Here is a 20,067-nt window from a genome sequence, read left to right on the forward strand (position 1 = left end):
TAAGTACCTAGAATGGCATGTAATTTGCCCTAAATTGTCTTTTTATCTCTGATGATAGTCAACATGTATTGGCAAGTTAGATCTGGCTATCATATGAATTACTTTTTGGCAGCTGAATTCTTTCAAGAGTATAGTCTAGATTTCTTCTGACTTTCACTTAAATGTCATTGACTCTAAAGTAACTCTAGAATTAAAAAACAAAAAAAAAAAACTTGAGTTGGGTAGTTTGCCTCTAATTTTTGTAGTGACTGTAAGTAAAAGTGTATTTTGGTAGTGTGGGCAGTAGTTGGATAGAATATATCAACTTTCCAGCATCACTGATTAATTGTTCAGAATGTCAAGACATTAATCACAGAATTGTAGGGGTTGGAAGGGACCTCCAGAGATCATTGAGTCCAACCCCCCAAGCTGACTAACATTTTAAAAATTCATCTTTACATTAGTGAGAATCCTCTATAGTCCAAATACAGTTCAACATATCAAGGCATAGTTATGATAAAGTCTACTGGTAATTGATACATGCTTGGAAATGGCATGTAGTTAAGCACTTGTGTCTTTCCTCAACCATTAGAGTAGTCATTTTGTATCACATAATAAAAGGCACCCTTAATTGAATTCCCATTTGTGTAGGCTAACACAGCTTGAGCTGTTTGTCATAACAACCGCTCCTGAGAGGCATGCTGCTCATAACAGAGCATCCGTAATTGCTACATCCTGGAGTAGGTTTACATTTAGATTAAACAAAGGGTCAGTGGCTAATAGCTAGCTATAATTATAATCAAAATAATATGGGAACAGACAACGTTTTGGAGCCTAGCAGGAGGAGGGAGATGTAGTAGATGAATGTTTCCATAAAAATAGACAAACTTCTACTGTTTTGCCTGTAAAAATTAAAAGCTGTTGTTAAATAACTTTCTTGATCTTCCTGGAATTCAATCTAAATGCCACTTAAAACCATAGGGAAAGTTTGTCCTTATGTAAGGCATCTTATATTACAGAGAGCAGAGGATATAGATCATTTTTCTGGCATTTTATCTCCGAGTCACCTCGCACACTCCCTTACCAGACATGCGTTGTTGGCTGAGGGATCTGCACTAGTGATTCTTTCCGTATGCTGTCTCGGCCTCTTCCAGAACAGAGTGAAGTGATGCAATTGGAGTCAAACACTGTGCAGAAATAAGAGCCCAGTCAGATTTTGTTTGGACAAAGCAGTTAGAAAAGGTTGTGGTTCTTTGTTGTTGTTGTTGTTTTTTACAAAGTCTTCTCTACAAACAGATACCTCAGAAGATCACGGTTTCTGCACCCTTTTCACAATGGGAAAGATTTCCCTGCCTAGAATTGCCAGACAAGGGATTTCTGTACTGTTCTTTTTTGATACACAGTTCATGCACTATTTTTTAACAGAAATATGCTGTTATACATACCAGTGTATGATAAGGTATGGGATTTGACAGCAAGCCTGACTTCATGGTTTCATATTGGAAATAATTGCTGTCAAACATGTGCAGACATTCCAAAGAAATAGCAGCAAGTAAACAGAAACTAACAGGTGTCTTCAATATAACAAATCTGTGACCCTCCTGGTATTCCTTATTATCTGGCAATCCCATAGCCCTCTGTTAGCCTATGCTTATTGAAAGTATTGGAGTATGGTGAAGTCTGCTGTTAGCGTACAGATATTGCTCAGTGTTGGACAATATGAATTGTACAATAAAAATGCATGAGTAAAAATATTTAAATGTAGAAATAAGTTCATGTGCTGAATTGAAGACTGTGCTGACAACACGGATTTAGCACTTATTTTTAACTCCCAAAAATCAACCGTCTGGCACATTCAGAGAATACTGAGGAGGGTTTTGTAAGACTGCTGAGTTTTTTGCACGTTGCATTAGTATGTAAAAAGGTTGGAGGATGCTGTCAGGGTAGTCTCCTAGAGCGAGAAAGAAAAAGAATGGTAGGAGGATGAATTCAGTATCTGGAATATACATTATGTTAGTGAGTGAAATATCAAACCCTTGAGTTCTTATCATTTTCATATGTAGAATTTAAAAGTGGAAATTGTGCATGACTCTGAAATTAAACTGCAGCTGAAGTGTTAAGAGTTTCTTCTATATCTTCTCTTTTAAAATAGGATTCTAGCCTGGTTTTCTGGAGATAAATCAGCACTCAAGTTCAGTGGCGACTATAGGGAGCTTACCTTCCTAGTCCAAAATTTGCTATAACCTGAAACTTACAATAAAGAGTTAGGGTTAACATAACCACATTTCTTTGCCTGCTTTATATACTACTGAGAGTTACTAAAACAGATTTTATTAATATGTCAGTATAGAAGGGTCATGATTAATATTAAGAAAGAGTAAAATTTGAAAGGGACTCTCTTATGATCAAAGGCAAAACTGGGAGAAAAGAATATAAAAGCAATTTGAGAATCAGTAGAATGATGGTTACAAGCCCATAGGGAAACTGAGAAAAAAAGAATGGAAAATAATTTTTTGAAGGAGTAAAGCTTCAGTTGTCTCCTCAGCATATTAAGCAGTAGGGCCCTACTTGTATAATATGTTCTTAAACTTCTGAAAAATACATTGTCTGTTGTCTTTTTTTTTTTTTTTTCTTTTTTGTTATGACTTTAGCCTTATATATTTAAGCACTCCTTTGTCTCTCTTATGAACTGAGCTGAAATGAATAGGAACAAACTTGTGTTGTTTTACCTTAGACACACACTAGAAATACAAATCATCAGTTATTCAAGGTCTTAAAAAACAAACTCAATGTATTTCTTTTTGCAAAAGACTGAGTACTTGCATTTTGCAGATTATGGAATTTTTGCTTTGGTGGCAAACAGAAAAATGTTGAAAGGGTGAAAGTTGGGAGGTTGTTTTGAATTGATCAGAATTTTTTAAGGATTTTCATTTTTCTCTTCAAAACAAAAATTGGAAGATATTGTTCTGTCAGTGAACAACGTATTCAATTTAAGTACAGGAAAATATTTCACTTTGGAGACTGTGAAAGAAAAATATTGGGCATTGGGTCTAGTTTATAAAATAAATGCTGGTGGTCTCATTTTCCCATTTCATCATGGTGTGTATTGTCTCCCTTGGTACGTATGCTTCTTCTGATCAGGGAGAACATTTGTCACCTTTGCCTTGTGAGTTGAAAGCTGTATCTCCTGCTCCCAAACAATAGCAAGGATATCTTGGGTGCCATGGCACTGGTGTTGTCTGTAGAATTACACAGTTGGACACAGGACTAAGAGCTCACTTGGCCCTATTACATGCAGTATTTGCATCACCATTGGCATTTAACACGCATTAAGCTCAACCATGCTGTTACCTGGCTACCATGTCTAAGATGGATTACACCTAAATGCACAGAGGCAGTGTCCTTGGAATAATTTCCAACTGAAAGTCTTGTGAATAGGGCCCTGATTCATTGCATTTGCATCAACCTAATGTGAATGAGTGTTTCACTACTGAAGAATGATTTCTGCCATGCTTCTTGCAATCATTAGCTTAATGTGCCTTCAACCTCTAAGTTATTCTTCAGTAAGCAATTTGTCATGAGGAGGTTTGAAGCATTAAGAATCAGGATGTGGTCTACATTTGTAATGCATGTGTCAGGGCATGTTTAATGCTTCAGTTTGGATGCAGTGATGCCATATTATCTTTAGATACTGAGGTTGGAAGTCAGGTATCACACTGCCCACTGTTTCTTAAGCTAGTATGTTATGTTCTTATTTGCTTCAATTTGTTTTTACAAATCGGGTGAAGTGAAGGAAGGGAGGTTCTAAATATCCTGTAGGCCAGGATCAGGGATCTCACTTAAGCGAGAGAATTTTACTTGGTTCAAATCCTGCCTTGAACAGAGCAGACAGTGTTTATTCCTCTTTGGCTTTCACGTCTTAGAGAAATGATAATGGTTTGGGTTTTGATAAGGTGGAATTTATGAGAAATGAGGGAATTTATATAGAAATGAGGGGGAAAATGCATTAACAGTTTCTGAAAGAAGGGACATTAGCAGTGTTGTATGTGTTGCCGAGAAGTGGGGAGGCTAGTCTTATCACGATTTTTCTTGGTTTTGTTTCAAAGAGACAAAATATTGATTTGTTACTTCCCATACAAATTTTTATGCAGTTTATGTTGTTTTCCAGAGCATGGGATCCCATTCAGTGAAGGTAATGTGTACACTGTTAGTTTGGGACAGTGTGGTGCCTGCGTGGTGGTGCTTGGCATCTTAAGGTGATGTCTACAGAATTGAGCTATAACCCCTTCCAGGTTTCATTGTTAATTGCAGAAGGTGGCAAATCTAAGACAGGAACCACGTTGCACTACACTAGAGTTCTCAAAACACATAGGAAAAATAAGCTGTTTACGTTATCCACAATCTCTTTGTTTCTCTGTGATTTCCTTATGGAGGATCTATGTCAGTGTTTAAAATAAAGTAACAAGGAGTATTTTAAATAGCAAAGATGAAGAGAACCTAAAAGAGCATCTCAGGCATGTGCTTATGTTTGAAAGTGGTTGTTCTGTACTAAGGAATCCATTGTAGACGTTATTTACTCTGAATTCCTCTTTTGTAGCATCTGATACCTTTGAAAGACAAGAGAGGCTACTACAGTGCTACAATAAAAGTTGCTGCTTTCAAACACAGCTGTTAAGCTGTGGTTCATATTGTCTAATGTTTTACTCTGGAGAGGATTAGAAAATAGCTGTTCTCCAGCATGTTTTTACCCATTTTTATTTGGATAAATACAAACAACTTTTTTTTATTATTTTTTATTTTATTTTATTTTATTTTTAGAGCAAAGTAGTTCGTAATAGCCTTGAAAACTCTTTATTCACAGACCATGGTAAGTGCAGGCCTGTAGTCCCATGCTTTCCCACGGCTTATCAGCCAGGCTGTTTACCACATCTGACGCTGGAGACCTATTTGAAAAATGAGAGCACAATTTAGATACAAAAAGCGTTTAATGCTTTCTACTTGACCATTCTTCTTGTGTATCACTTTACACATTGTTTGACGCATGTTACTTGATTCCACTGAGATTCATTTAATGGAGATGCACTGATTTATATCAGCTAAATAGTTACTTCTCAGAAGGAAAGCTCATTTTAAGAACAAATGTTGGCTGTGATTTTTGTGTGTTTAGAAACAAGGGTCTTTAAACAGTTGTCCTTGTTTTGTTTTGTTTTTGTTACTTGTGTGTACCTCTTCTGTTAAACCCCGTATAAGACCCACTACCCAGAATTAACATTTGAGGGAAATAATTACAGAACTGTCTTATCTAAACAGAAGGAGTTGACTATGACAATGTGTAGCCCCAGGAAGCCTAACATAAACTTTTTTATATTGAAAGCTTTGTTATTATTTATTTTTTCTAAAGAAGTCAGCTTAAATGCAGTCATAACTAATCAGCTTAGCACTTCTGTGTAGAAGATCTTTTCCTATTTTATCAGAAGTGTTGCCACAGAGATTAACTTGTAGCGTTTTGCTATGGAGTTTGATACTGTGTTGCTCTTGAAACCAAATACAAACTTAACTAATATCAAACCAAATATCTTAACAAAGAAATATAAATTACATTGGTTCCATTGTCAAATCCCCCTTAAGATGAAGTCAGATAATGAACATTCAATAGTTTTTAATGCACTCTAATCAGCAATTTGTATGTTTTTATAAGGATACTGAAATTTGAATTAAATGTTTTAAATTAATTCCTTATATTTAACTCTCTCATTATTCTTTCCCCCTCACTAATCTATAGCTTAGCCTCAAACACTTGTTAAGTATTCCAGACTACAGTCTTTGAAGTGATATTTCCTGTCCCCATACGAACTCTGATCTTTGAATGTACAAAGATTTGGCAAAAAAAAAAACAAATAAAAAATATGTTGGAAATATGGATTTGTGATACAGCTTATCAGAGTTATGCATGTTTGAAGGGATTCCTGGCAGCAAACAAAGCGACAGGGTGTTCCCTATAACTAGCATAGAATGCAAATTTATTTTTACATACATGGCCTATTACAATTTCAAAGTTTTTCCAGTGCTAACCGAAGATGAAAAAGCAGAATAGAAACAGAAATAGATTAACAAATGACCACTTCACTGAGATTTTTAGTTTTTCTGGCTCTGTGATGCAGTATAACTATCTGGAGACTGGGAAGTGTTGCTTGCCTCGTTAACTTACATTTTCTTATAGTTTATCAGGAAGTATGGAAATAATAAGCACCTACATAAAGCATTTAAATGTTTTGACCTACAGATCTGTAACTTTTCCCACAACAATTAACACAAACCTAAATAAGAAATTTCACTATATCTGTCCAGAAACTTTTCTGATGAGTTTGAACCTAAGCAAAACAACAGACAAAAGTCCCATACGGTGGCCACCAAAGAGTTTCATGAAGATATGGAGAAGACAAGTTGTACATTTTAAGAACTTTCATTCCTGACTCTTTGGCTGTTATTTGTTAGCACACTTTTAGCTTTCTGTGCTAATATTGTTCACAGTTTTTTTCTGTCAGTGCCTGCCTGTTGACCAAAAAGAAATAACAATCTACAAACAAATTAATCTAGCCCAATAAAAACTCTGGTTCAAAACAAGGTTTAATTATTTGTTGAATACATTCTTCTATTTAACTTAACATCCTTGAAATAATGAATTCATTTAAGAAAAGTAAAAATTTATAACTTCACTCAGGATAAAATGGGATTAAAGTTGGGAGAAAGTAAATGCTTAAAATGTTGGAAATTCAACTAATCAAAAAACCCTCTGAGGTTTCCCTTTTATAAAGGTATGAATGTGTCAAGGTCATTTGAGTTCTTCCAATTAAGTTAAATGTACTGAAATAAAAATTGAACATCATTTTCCTTGTTTGCAAACCTTGTGATTTACCATAGCTGCACTACTCTGATCTGATCTGATAGTCTTAATTTCTCAGCTCTTCGTTCATGCATTTTGAATGCAAATAAATGCTCCTAAAGCAGAATTAATATACATATGCTTATAATCTTGTTCATTTCATATACTTTTATAATCTTTTCATATTACCACTTATGCAAATCGAAAATGAAATTGTATTTAAAGAATCACGGAATAGTTGAAACTGGAAGGTGCACGTCTTCAGGAGCACAGCACGAATCTCACTGATTACAGTAGGGTACTATCTTAACAATTTAAAATCCATTTCTTTAGTAAAAAAGTCTTGCAGAATAAGTGAAAAAAGGAACAACTATGAAAGCTACTAATGACTGTTAGCCTTTTAAAATATTCTTCCCACTATGAATTTTTATTTTTATTTTATTTTTTTTTTTTGGTGACTGTGGCCTGAAAATATGCTCTGTATAAAAAAAAAAGTAAAGTCTTTTTTAGCCAATATATGCTTGATTTAAAGGAAGTATTTGTTCTGGGCTACCTCTTTTTCCATTATGAATTTTCATGAATTTTGCTAATAATTATTTTGCTTTAAAGACAACTTCAATCCAATAGCCACCATTATGAAATTATTAACATTTGACTCATTTAGAGAAAAAAGATTGTTGCAGATTCTTTGGAAGAGTGTAATGGGATATTACTTTCTTAGAAAAATGCTTTAAATCTTGCCTCAGACAAGTAGATTATTTTTCTGTACAATCAACATTCTGCATTATCTGTTTTTCCTAGCAAATCCTAGAAATATCACAAACGCTGCTTTAATACTTAAGGATTTAATCTTTCTAGTAAAATTAATGAGATTTGAAGGTTAATATTATCCATACTTAGGACAGTATAGAATGCTCTCAAAGACTTGGTAAGTATTTTAGTACCACATTAAATTCAGCATCCATTGCCTAACTTTGGAGATGTTAAGTTATACACACCTTTAAGTATATTCATAGAGAAAAATGAGTAGATGAAACTCAATTAATTGGTATCTTTTTTTTTGACAGGCTGGTGAAGGATGCCCCATGGGATGAGGTCCCTCTGGCTCACTCCTTAGTTGGCTTTGCCACAGCTTATGACTTCTTGTACAGCTATCTTAGCAAGACTCAACAGGAGAGATTTCTTGAGGTAATTGCCAATGCTTCGGGATATATGTACGAAACATCATACAGACGAGGATGGGGTTTCCAGTATCTCCATAACCACCAGCCTACCAACTGTGTGGCCCTGCTGGCTGGAAGCCTGGTTCTGATGAATCAAGGTATGTGCTAAACCATAGGAATGCTTTTCTACAGCATATCAGCTCAATTGCCCATTTATGGAGTAACATGCAGGAACTGATATAAATGTTTTTTCTGCGGTTTTCCACATTAAGTACTCTGCCTATATGGCAGCCAGCTCCAAAGGTGTTGTGCTTTGTGTGTTTTGAGAGCTCCATTGCATTGGGTTTGCTCTTATGCTGCTTAGAAAAAATGTGTTTATTGAATAGAACAATAATCTGTGGGCAGATGTACAGGTTATGATATAAATGCACTATATCAGAGAATATATAATCACAGAATCACAGAACGGCCTGGATTGGAAGGGACCTTGAGGATCATGGATCTCCAACCCCTCTGCCACAGGCAGGGCCACCAACCTCCCCATTTAATACCAGACCAGGTTGCTCAGGGCCCCATCTAACCTGGCCTTGAACACCTCCAGGGATGGGGCATCCACAACCTCTCTGGGCAGCCTGTTCCAGCACCTCACCACTCTCTCTATAAAGAACTTCCCCCTGGCATCCAACCTAAATCTTCCCTTCCTCAGCTTAAAACCATTTCCCCTTGTCCTGCTGTTATCTATCCTTTCAAGGAATTGATCCCCTCCTGTTTATAGATTCCCCTTAGGTACTGAAAGGCTGCAACGAAGTCTCCCTGCAGCCTTCTTTTCTCCAGGTTGAACAAGCCCAGCTCCCTCAGCCTGTCTTCATAGGGGAGGTGCTCCAGTCCCCTGATCATATAAGTATATGTATATGATAAATATATAAGTAGCTGCCTAACTAATTTTGTATTTCTGCCTCACCGTTACTAAGAATTGACAGTTCCCTCATGTGTACTAGTACCAGTTCAGATTTGCAGGCAGTCTTTTAGGGTAGATTATCAGTTTGGGGCTTGTTCTAATGCCTGCAGACAGTCTGGCATTGGTCTGCATCAAGGTCAGCAGTCAGAAATGCCCTGGGCCCCAAACTTTCAGCTACGCTATAGCACTTCAGTCTTGTTTCCCTTAGAGGATTGCCAAGCTGGAACTTGATCCACCTGTGGGCTGCAGCTCAGGACCTATCTTTTCAGCATCTTTTGCTAAGGAGATGAGCAAATCTTTACCTTTTTCCCTTTGAGCTATATCCACTCTGAAGGAGAGTGCAAGTCATGGAAAGAGCAGGCAAAGCAATCCTATAGTAAACCCCTGTAGTACTTAGGCTGAGAAGTGGAGGTCATGTAGCCAGCTCTAGCTTATAAAACTGTGTCAGTATTTTATCAAGATCTTATTTAAAATGTGCTAGACGTATTTTGAAATCTCAGTGCCACAAGTCAAGAAAAAAATCTAGTTTCTGGATGCTGATGGTGTTACTGAGCTGTTTAATCCTTCCAAGCAAGGGCACATCTGCACATAGTTGGAACTTTCAGACATCCAAAGAATGCGTGCCAGAAAAATGTGACACTTACTGTGTTTGGGGGTCAATTTTTTCTTAAGAGCTTGTCATAGCAAGTGTGTTCACTAATGTGCATATGCTCAAAACCAGCAAGGGTATGCATGGAAACTATTCCCTTTCCTCGTAATATGCCTTCCACAAATTAAAGACTAAGACCATGTTTATTCAGTGGGTTTTGCTAAATTCCTCACAATTCCATCCTTCCCTAATCCTCCGTTGTTGCAGAAAGCTGGCAGTTTGCAGAGGACTCTGCTTTTCATTAGAGTATGGACCAGAAGTATGCTTTGTGCCAAACAATGGTAACATCACAAACACAGTTGGGTAATATTTCTTTCAGCAAGCTTCATATCTTTTTTGGAAAAAAAAAAAAAAAAAGCAAAATAAGCAATACTTGAGCAAGTACTGTGAATATTTCAAATGAAAATCACTCAATACATCCAGATTGTGTATTTCTAACTGAAAGTTTAATTGATCTCAATGCAGAGCAACTTCATTTAACAAAAAAAGGAAAAAAAATAATTCTCATTCTGACATGAAAGACTTTTTCTGAAGGGGAAAAAAAAGGTGAAGGATGGATGGAATAAACAAATTCTACCTGTATCAGATTGGAAACAATTGCAAATAGTGTATCCCAGTGTAAGCATTTCTTCCGAAAGGTTTAAACTTCACTTAAAAATCTTAAACATGGTGTTCAGCTAATGAAGTAGGCAGAGACTAAATAGCCACCATAAAGTCATGTAAACATTGTCATAGGACAGAAAAATGAAACTAACTGGAATAATTTCTAGGTACCCACATACAGTCTTTCAATTAAAATACTCTCAGATACTCCATAAAGAGACATGAGTAAGGCTTAATTTGACATACATGCTGTTCATTACATGTGAGATTTATTCTGGAGGGTTTTTTTCGTGTAGCCTGACAGAGTGTTTCTTCCATTTTTTATTATTCAAATGTGTCATTATATCATTAAGGTACATATGTGCGTAGATTTATAGCATCAATATTACATCAGTTAACAGAACATATGTGCTAATGCGCATCAGTGAATGCACTACACTGAGCCGTGGAAAACACCATTCTTGTTAGGGCAGTGTCCAAAACTAACTGGTATGGCTGTAATGTCACAATGAAAAATGAGGGTGGAAGTAGTTGGGGTTGTGTTTGGATGGACTGCTGTGGTGCCCTGCTCTATCAGTGTGAGGAAGCAGTGTCACACCAGCTGTGAGCAAGGAGGTAGAACTCAGTAGTGCGGCCCACTCCTCCTGCTCAGACCATCCCGGTCATGTTTCTCTCTTCAGCCTAAATCAGGTTGTCTGTTTAATTTAGATTTCACAATTTTTTCCTCTCTTTTAACTGAGTAGGATTTGGCAGCCTTGACTGGTAGGAAGTCTGAATTGCTCATCACTCTGCTGAGCATAAATACGGTATTTGTGGCAATAAAGCAAAACATTCTTGGTAGCAGGTTTGAATGTAGCTCATGCTCCCTCAGCCTGGCACATGCGCTTCATTCAGCAGGCACTGTTTCACCAAGTAATGTGGGATGTAGTACATGCCAGCTGACCTAAAGTTGAGCTCTACTATACAGTGGAAAGAATTCAGGTTAAATCTGTGCCCAGACACTCTGAGCTGCACAGACACTAGGTAGCCATACAGACATACAAGGTAATTGTTTTCTTTTTAGTCCTACCTCTGTTGTTAGTGGATCTAGAAGAGAATAAGAGACATCATGCGGTCTTTTGTCTGCTGGGATCCACACACTGCCATCCTTCTGCAGTCTATACAGGCACTGCTAGGGATCTCGTGCCTGTAGTTGCTCCTTGGTGAAGGCAGCTAAGTCTTGAGAAGGACTTCAGACAACCTCTTCCCAACTCATATTTTGTGTGGAGCAGGTCAAAATAGTAAGATCTCTAGAAGTCCTTCCTTAGAAGAAATATAACTGTTTAGAGCTTGTATATATGAAGGCTGGAACTTAGTTGGAAGTTAAAGAAATGAAGAATCTGCATTTGTAATAAACCATGCAAATTTTTTCCAAAGGAACTTCTATTTTGGATAATTCTTTAGACATTGAAAACATAAGTGGAATATAGTATATCTTAAAATAGAGCATATTGTAGTAGAATATCGGTTAACTGCAGTTCAAGTATCAGCTTTTTATAAACTCTTGAGAATCTTTAACTGCACTGGTGATTGTACTGGTAAAAAATGACTGATAAGAATACTTGCTTTATTAGAGCCCTCTAGTGGGGGCTGTAAAATTGTTTTCATACTAATTTGAAATGCAATAAATGGTGTTGTTCTGACTCTTTTGTTCTTACATGTTCTAATGCATTAAGTACTTTTTCCCATCAGAGTGGATCACATAATCCCACAAAAGTAAAAAGGTGTCTTGATAGTTTTCTGTCTACTCAGGTAACTTTGCTCTACTGTGTTTAAGTGTAGCATTTTATCTTTTACCCTAGAACCACAGGGATGCTGCAGTAATGGGTCATATTTTAGAGATCTAGCTGCTTTCCTTATGGATTCATTGCTATGAAGGATCTCACTGTGTGAATACAAGTGATGTCATCTATGATTTACAGTGTTGTGACCAGACTTTCTAACACCTCTTTTCTTTCAGGCTACCTTCAGGAAGCTTACTTATGGACCAAGCAAGTATTGGCAATCATGGAAAAGTCAGTAGTCCTGCTGCAGGAGGTCACAGATGGCTCCCTCTATGAAGGGGTGGCTTATGGCAGCTACACAACCAGGTCACTGTTTCAGTACATGTTTCTTGTCCAAAGGCACTTTGATATCAATCACTTCAACCACCCCTGGCTCAAGCAGCACTTTGCATTTATGTACAGGACTGTCCTGCCAGGTAGGTCTTTTGGACTAATGAAAATTCATCTTCCAATTCTTGAAGCAATTTTATACTTGAAGTGCGCCATTTTCAAGTAACCTTGTACTTGAACATTTGAAATAACCTTATTCTCTCACTTCTACTTTCATCATCCATGGAAACAGTGACATTATTGTTTATCACTGCTTATTAAACACTGTTGTTCATTAAACTGTTTTTTAGAACCAGGAGGAACACAAGAATGTCACTTGAGAGAAAAAGCAGTGCTTTAGAATTTGATTTATGGTTTTCAGAGTTTGACATAGAGCTGGTTCTGGGGCTTTCTGTTAGATAAATAATATTCACTGAGATTCTTACGGATTGTTTTTTTCTTTGCCAAAAGGAAAAGCAATCACACAAAAATATTAGATGAACAACCAATCATGAAGCTAAGTTGAAAGTATCAAGGAAGTGCAGAGAATTTTTACATAGAATCATAGAATCCTTAGAGTTGGAAGGGACCTTTAAGTGTTGTCTAAATTCAGCTCCCCTGCGCTGAACAGGGACACCAACAGCTAGGTCAGGTTGCTCATAGCCTGGTCCAGCTGACCTTGAATGTCTCCAAAGACAGGGCATCCACCGCTTCTGGATAATCTGCTCCAGTGCCTCACTAAACCTCACTGTAAAAGACTTTTTCCTTGTATCCAGCCTAAATGTATCCTTTTTTATTTTGAAATCATTTCCCCTTGTCCTATCCCAAGCGACCCTCCTAAAGGTCTGTCCCCTTCTTTCCTGTAGGTCCCCTTTATTTACTGAATAGCACACAGTTTCCCACAATATGTTGAAATCCACTTTTATAACCTTTTCTTTTTTCAAGATCTTTTTCATACAGAACATGTAATTGACTCAACTTGTAGATTTCTCAGATCAGTCAGGTGTATGAACTATTTTCTTTTGTCAGTGTGAGAAACAGAAATACTGGGCACCTCTGGTGGGTCAGTTTTGCAGACTTTCTGTTTTCATGCTGAATCCATTGTCACACAGTGTGTTCAGCATCTCTGATAGGAAATCCTAATTTTGACTAACAGATGGAGATCTATAAATATGCAAACAGTATAATCTAATAAATATTCACAGCTCCTTGTAACTTTCAGATAGGATTCGGTTTTGGGTAGCCTTGAAAGTTCTCAGTGATGATTTTGTGCTGTTTATTCATAGGACAATTAATTGGGAGCTTATATTGTTTAAACTCCTCTTTAAAAATATCATATGATAACTTAATATGTATTAAAAATTTTATGAGGACAATGATTGCTGCTTTAGCATGCCAGTACAGATAAGGAACTGCACTGAATCCAGGCTATACCATATACTGGGAAGAGGTTCCTAAAGAGCAAAGGAAACTCATTGTAGTTATTTCAGGATGAAAGTTGGGTTGGGGTTTTTGGTTTGGTTTGTTTTTTTTTACTGGGAGAACCTTTCTTTTGTTTGGATTATGAGGAGTTTGGATTGACATAGGAGGAGTGAAAGCTGCAAGATCTGACTGAGAAGTGGATGGGACATTGCCTTTTATATTTTTGTAGCATTTTGACTGGTTGTTGTCTATAGCCAAAGAAGAAAGGTGACTATTCAAGTTATCTACAGCAGAAGCAAACAGCTCCTGTGTAACTTATGGCTCATTTATGAGTATAAACATCATAAAAGGCAGCTTCTGTTTGTGTCTGTTTGTACCGCTTGGCTTCATCTTCATGCTCTACAAACATATCCGTGTTTATTTGTTCTTTCTCACATTCCTTTTAACTTTTTCCCAAGGGTTTCAGAGGACTGTGGCCATTGCAGACTCCAATTACAACTGGTTCTATGGGCCAGAGAGCCAGCTGGTGTTTCTCGACAAATTCGTCATGCGCAATGGCAGCGGGAACTGGTTGGCAGACCAGATCAGGAGGAATCGGGTGGTGGAGGGCCCGGGGACTCCATCCAAAGGGCAGAGGTGGTGCACTCTCCACACTGAATTTCTCTGGTATGAAAGGAAATGAGTGGGCTCAAAAAGGACTGGATGGCTGCTTGCCATTTGTGATAAGATGTTATATTTTGGTTTGTTCTGCAGAGGCAGAGATTATGTTATTCTGGCCATGTGTAGGACAGAGTTTTTAGGCTCAGAAGAACTTCTTAGAATTAGATGTTCAGTATGCATTGCTACAGATTACGCCTTACTCTTATCTGTGTGTGCTTTTGTGTTTTCCTCCCGTTGTCTGTTGCAGTTATAAAAGGAAACATCCCTGCATATATTCTTTGGTTTATCTGCTCTATTCTGATGTTTAATTCCAGTATGTTTTTTTAGTGATTAATTAGGCAGATATTTAAAGTGTAGTTGTGTTTTGAAAACTCTAAGTCCTAATATAAATGTTGTTTGAAAAGCTGAAGTAATGTAAAAGATAGTGTTATTATTAGTTGTGTGACCACACTAATTTGCAGGCCAAATTTAGGAAAAAAATATGATACATTACTAGATCCGTATCTTCCATGTTATTTACACCTCTTCTAACTTCTATGTCAGTCTACAGAACGTAAGAAATATGATCCAAGTTGTACCTACAGATGTACATATAAATTCTCTCAGTTTGTAGAAAAAACACATTTCTGAGGATTCAATATAGCTCTATTTCTTTTTCTTAGAAGAGAAATATTATTGAATGTATTGGTTTATGTTATGCATATTAATTTTTTTTCCAGGCTCATAGCATATTTCAGCTTGTTATTTGCAAAATAGAGAGTCTTTCCTTTGTGACCACTGTTATACATTTTCTTTTCTTGTTTGTCTGTGGAAATCTTGGAAATTTATACCTACGATTTCTTCCTGATGCTAAAGGGAAAGACATTTTTAAGAGCATGTGTGTCAAAACAAAAAAGACAAAAAACCAAACATACACACACAATTTAAAAAAAAAAAAAAAAAAAAAGCCCACACTAAAAAAAAACTCTGAATATCCCAACAACTACCTTTTCCTTGTGCTGCATTGTTGCTCCTTTGATGAGCACATCCACTTGCATTGGATTCTTAGGAAAAAAGGTCTGCTTTTAGGAGGATCTCCGTCAAAGAACACTAACTACAGAATAAAGATCTGAGCTCTACTGTGAAGCCTTTGCCACACATGAGCTGAGGTTGGCTAAAGGCTTGATGGGGCTCCTCATTAACTGTAGAAAATAATTCTGATGAAAGACCATCTAATAAAATACTATTGAGTTGAATAATGGTTTCGCTTACTTAAAAATAATGTTGGACTTTGTTTCATGTACTTTTTGGGGATGAGTTCTTTTAATTTCTGTGAATCAAAAAAAAAAAAATTATAAGCATTATAATTTTTTTTTAGGAATTAAGACCTCCTTTTAAACCAGATATCTTCTGTCTTGCAATTTATACAAGAAACCTTTAAATTTCTTTTTCAGCATAGCTGGAAAAGGAAACTAATATAGTGGTGTAAATTAAATTATATAAATCATATAAATGTGTCATCTAAAATGCTTTTTCATTAATTTTTAATTTATTCCCAATTCTGTTTGGAGGCTACAGACTTCCTATGATCATCAGTTTGGGGGAAACAGATGCTCTTTTTGACTCTTTTGGTTAGGTAGCAAGCAAATAGATGCAAATGCTGATGTCCAATGCAAAACAGTACCTACAACCTGTTCCTAATGTGCCTTTTAAAGTATTTATGTTGCAGTCAGTATCTTTATGATACAAAACAAAATGTGGCTTATTTGCGATAAGTTCACCATACTCTTATTTCTGAACTGCAAAAAGATTACTTGTAAGTGTGGAGTAGATACTTTCAGTTATTATTCTATAAAAAGCTTACTCCTTCAAATTTACTTAGGGATTAGTAGCATAAAGATCATTACAACTATAGGCTTTTTTTTGCTCAGGAATGACATTCCTGGGCTTTATATTGTTAGGTTGTTCTTCGATACGAGTAATGAATTGTTTTTTGAATTTTGTGTAGGTGCTGATAGTGAAATTAGTCAAGTGATTTTTAAACAATTTCCCTCATCATTTTGGCAGGTATGATGCAAGTTTACGCTCCATCCCTCCGCCAGACTTTGGGGTTCCAAAGCTGCATTACTTTGAGGACTGGGGAGTGGTAACCTACGGAAGTGCTTTGCCAGCTGAAATCAACAGGCCTTTCCTTTCCTTCAAGTCAGGAAAGCTGGGAGGACGTGCAATATATGATATTGTTCATAAGAACAAGTACAAAGAGTGGATCAAGGGATGGAGGAACTTTAACGCTGGCCATGAACACCCAGACCAGAACTCCTTTACTTTTGCTCCCAATGGTGTACCTTTCATTACAGAAGCTCTGTATGGGCCAAAATATACTTTTTTTAATAATGTATTGATGTTTTCCCCTGCTGTGTCCAAGAGCTGCTTCTCCCCATGGGAAGGGCAGATTACAGAGGACTGTTCTTCGAAATGGCTTAAATATAAACATGATTTGGCTGGTGACTGCCAGGGACGAGTGGTTGCTGCCATGGAGAGAAGCGGTGTGGTTTTTATCAGGGGAGAAGGAGTGGGAGCATACAATCCTAAACTGAAGCTGAGAAAATTGCAAAGAAACCTCGTACTTCTTCATCCTCAACTTTTGTTGCTGGTGGACCAAATTCACCTGGAAGATGACAGCCCTCTGGAGGCAGCAACCAGTTTCTTCCACAATGTGGATGTGCCTTTTGAAGAAACAGTTGTCGATGAGATTCATGGGGCATTCATTAGACATCGTGATGGAATATATAAGATGTACTGGATGGATGACACTGGCCACAGCGAGAAAGCTACCATTGCCTCAAGAATGTATCCCCGGGGCTACCCTTATAATGGAACAAACTATGTGAATGTAACGACCCTCCTGCGGCACCCCATCACCAGAGCCATTTACTTGTTCATTGGGCCCTCCATTGATGTGCAAAGCTTCACTGTCCGTGCCGACTCTCGGCAGCTGGATGTTTTTGTCACCACCAATGAGCACTCCTATGCAGTTTACCTGTGGACAGTGGAGGATGGGCCTCGTTCTGCCTTTGCACAGGTTACTGCAGGCCGTCAGAAAATTGTCTTTGACCGAACGTCTGCCATTAGGAACTTTGCAGTGCCAGAAGTGAAGGACTACGTTGGGATTGTGGAGAGGAACCTGCAGCATTTTAAGCCTGTTTTCCAGCAGCTTGAAAAGCAGATCTTGTCTCGTGTACGAAACACAGCTAGCTTTAGGAAGACTGCTGAACGTCTGTTGAGGTTTTCAGATAAGAGACAGACAGAAGAGGCCATTGATAGAATATTTGCAATCTCACAGAGGCAGCAGCAGCAGCGTGGAAGAGCAAAGAAAAATAGAAAACTATCCAAAGGTTACAAATTCGTTGATGCTGTTCCTGACATTTTTGCACAAATTGAGGTAAATGAAAGAAAAGTGCGACAGAAGGCACAGACTCAAGCACAAAAAGAGTTGCCTGTTGATGAAGATGAGGAAATGAAAGATCTTCTGGATTTTGCAGATATCACTTATGTGAAGCACAAAACTGGAGTTTCAATCAAGGGCCGATCAGGGCTGGCACAGTTGGTGGCAACCACTCGAAGTAGTGCCCCATCAATATCAGCTTCTTATACTCGCCTCTTTCTAATTCTCAACATTGCTATTTTTTTTGTCATGTTAGCAATGCAGCTCACATACTTTCAGAAAGCCAAGAGACTGCATGGCCAAAGATGTCTGTATGCAATACTTTTAGTAGATAGCTGTATATTATTGTGGCTGTATTCCTCCTGTTCTCAGTCACAATGTTAGCAGAAGATCTCTACTAGTTGACCAATTTATGGTCATATATGTCTATGCAAAAGCATTAACCCTAATAGGGCCAAAGTTTATGTTCTTTTCTTTCTGAAACATTCCAAAAACATCTGGGGAAATACTGGTTTCAGACCAGAAAGAATTGACAAAACAGGCAGGCAATGAATTTCTCAGAAAACTAAGTACTTAGTAAGTACTCCTCCTTTGAATTTTGAGTTGGGCCTCACGTCTGAGGAAACGTTATGCTTTGTTCTTCAGAGTTCAGTAATGCAAAGCTGTAATTAATTAATTTTTTTGGTGAGAAGAGCCCTCTTAAAGTATGTGTTTCTAAGGGTTTGGGTTTTTTTAATACGGAATTGGATTTACATTTAGTGACTTTTCATTTCCAGGCTGCTGTGAATGTTTGTGGACATTCTCTTAAGGAAAGGTTATTCACTCACAAGTATGCAGAGCAGATCTTAGCAGCAGATGCCGTTTCTCTCTGCCAAACCAAAGAATATTTAATTGTGGGACACTCCTGTATAATTATTTCAGACACTTCCATCATGTCATCTCTCCCATGCTTTACAGTCTGGCATGGTTGGAGGTGTCAGTCCTGTCAGTACCTACCAGTGAGCATCACAATGTTTAGTAGGCAGTGACAGAAGGAGGAGAAAAAGGAGCTGGTTTAAAGTACAAAGGAAGGCAATTCTCAGGAAAAAAAAGAAAGAAAGAAAGAAAGAAAACAAAAACCAAAACAACAAAATAAACTTTTTTCAGACAAGAGTTGACTGCAGAAAGATGAATGTTGTGGGGTCTGTTCTCAATTTTTCAAGACTGGGTTTCACGAAAGTTTTCTATTGTTTGAAGTGCATCTTAGTAGAGAAATAATATTCTTCTACATGCACTTGTAAAAATACAAAAGCCAAAGCAATCCTGTGGTAACCTCAACAATTGCCAGTAGGGAAGAAGAGGTATTATGGAAGTATTTAGTGTCTTTTTTTCTTTTCACATGGCTAGAAGCAGAGGACAGTGAAAATAATGTGAACTGGTCTCTATAAAGCACCAGGAAGGGTTCTGCAAGCTCTTCATGGCCCCTTGATCAATTATCTGGGGATTAGAGGTAAATGGAGTCATGTGGTTTACAGCAAAAATAAGTTTGACATCTCCACATATATCCCCTTCTGTTCATTAAACTGATTTCAAGAAATCATAGCTATGTGAGAGAATGGAAAATTTATGGGGCATATCTGTATGTCTTTATGGGAAAATAATTTTTCCAGTATATTTGTTAAATAAAAATATTATTTTCTCTGCGGAAAAAAAAATGTTTCTCTTTGTTTAGAATATTTTTCCTATTAGTACAGTATTATGTTCATCAGCTCTTTGTTCAAACCATAAAACTTTGTTTCCTTTTCCTTATACCCACTTAGGTATGTTATCTACATTGCTATTTTTAAGCCTTCTGGAGATTATGCGCTGAAATATACTGAGCTTTTCTTGCCTAAACATTTTTAGTGAACAGATCAGAATATTTTCATTAGGTTTCAAATACTGAGCCATGTCCGCACTGTGTTCACATACAGAAGCTCTGCTGCAAGATATAGACAGTAAGATTTGACATGTTTAGTCTAGGCAAAGGAAGCTGATTGGTTGCATGATGTTACTTACAGTGTAAGTATGTCTAGATTGTGAGAAGCTGTGTATCAGTACACATTTCCTTTCTGGCTTTGCACAGGGATATGGAAGATATAGAGAAACAGCTGTTGGTTTTTGTTTTTTTTTAGTATTAGATACTTGTGTATCCTTGTCCTCTTTGGAGATTGCT

The 20,067-nt window shown here is 37.3% G+C and overlaps 1 protein-coding gene across 5 annotated transcripts in view; it reads left to right on the forward strand.

Annotated features, from left to right (window-relative positions):
• Nucleotides 1-19,009, forward strand: part of DSE (dermatan sulfate epimerase) — a 32,422-nt gene extending 13,413 nt beyond the window's left edge. For 4 of the 5 annotated variants that reach the window (XM_052673896.1, XM_052674081.1, XM_052673989.1 and 1 more), the window contains 4 exons: nt 7,930-8,183; nt 12,235-12,474; nt 14,248-14,455; nt 16,496-19,009. In XM_052673896.1, the coding sequence (XP_052529856.1) occupies nt 7,930-8,183; nt 12,235-12,474; nt 14,248-14,455; nt 16,496-18,257 (2,464 nt within the window). In that variant the 3' untranslated portion in view covers nt 18,258-19,009. The remainder of the gene's footprint in view (nt 1-7,929; nt 8,184-12,234; nt 12,475-14,247; nt 14,456-16,495) is intronic. The other variant, XM_052674254.1, reaches the window with a different exon arrangement.
• The last annotated feature ends 1,058 nt before the right edge of the window (nt 19,010-20,067 follow it).

The sequence above is a fragment of the Tympanuchus pallidicinctus genome, unplaced genomic scaffold (genome assembly GCF_026119805.1).
Source record: "Tympanuchus pallidicinctus isolate F22 unplaced genomic scaffold, pur_lepc_1.0 scaffold1, whole genome shotgun sequence".
Lineage (NCBI taxonomy): Eukaryota > Metazoa > Chordata > Aves > Galliformes > Phasianidae > Tympanuchus > Tympanuchus pallidicinctus.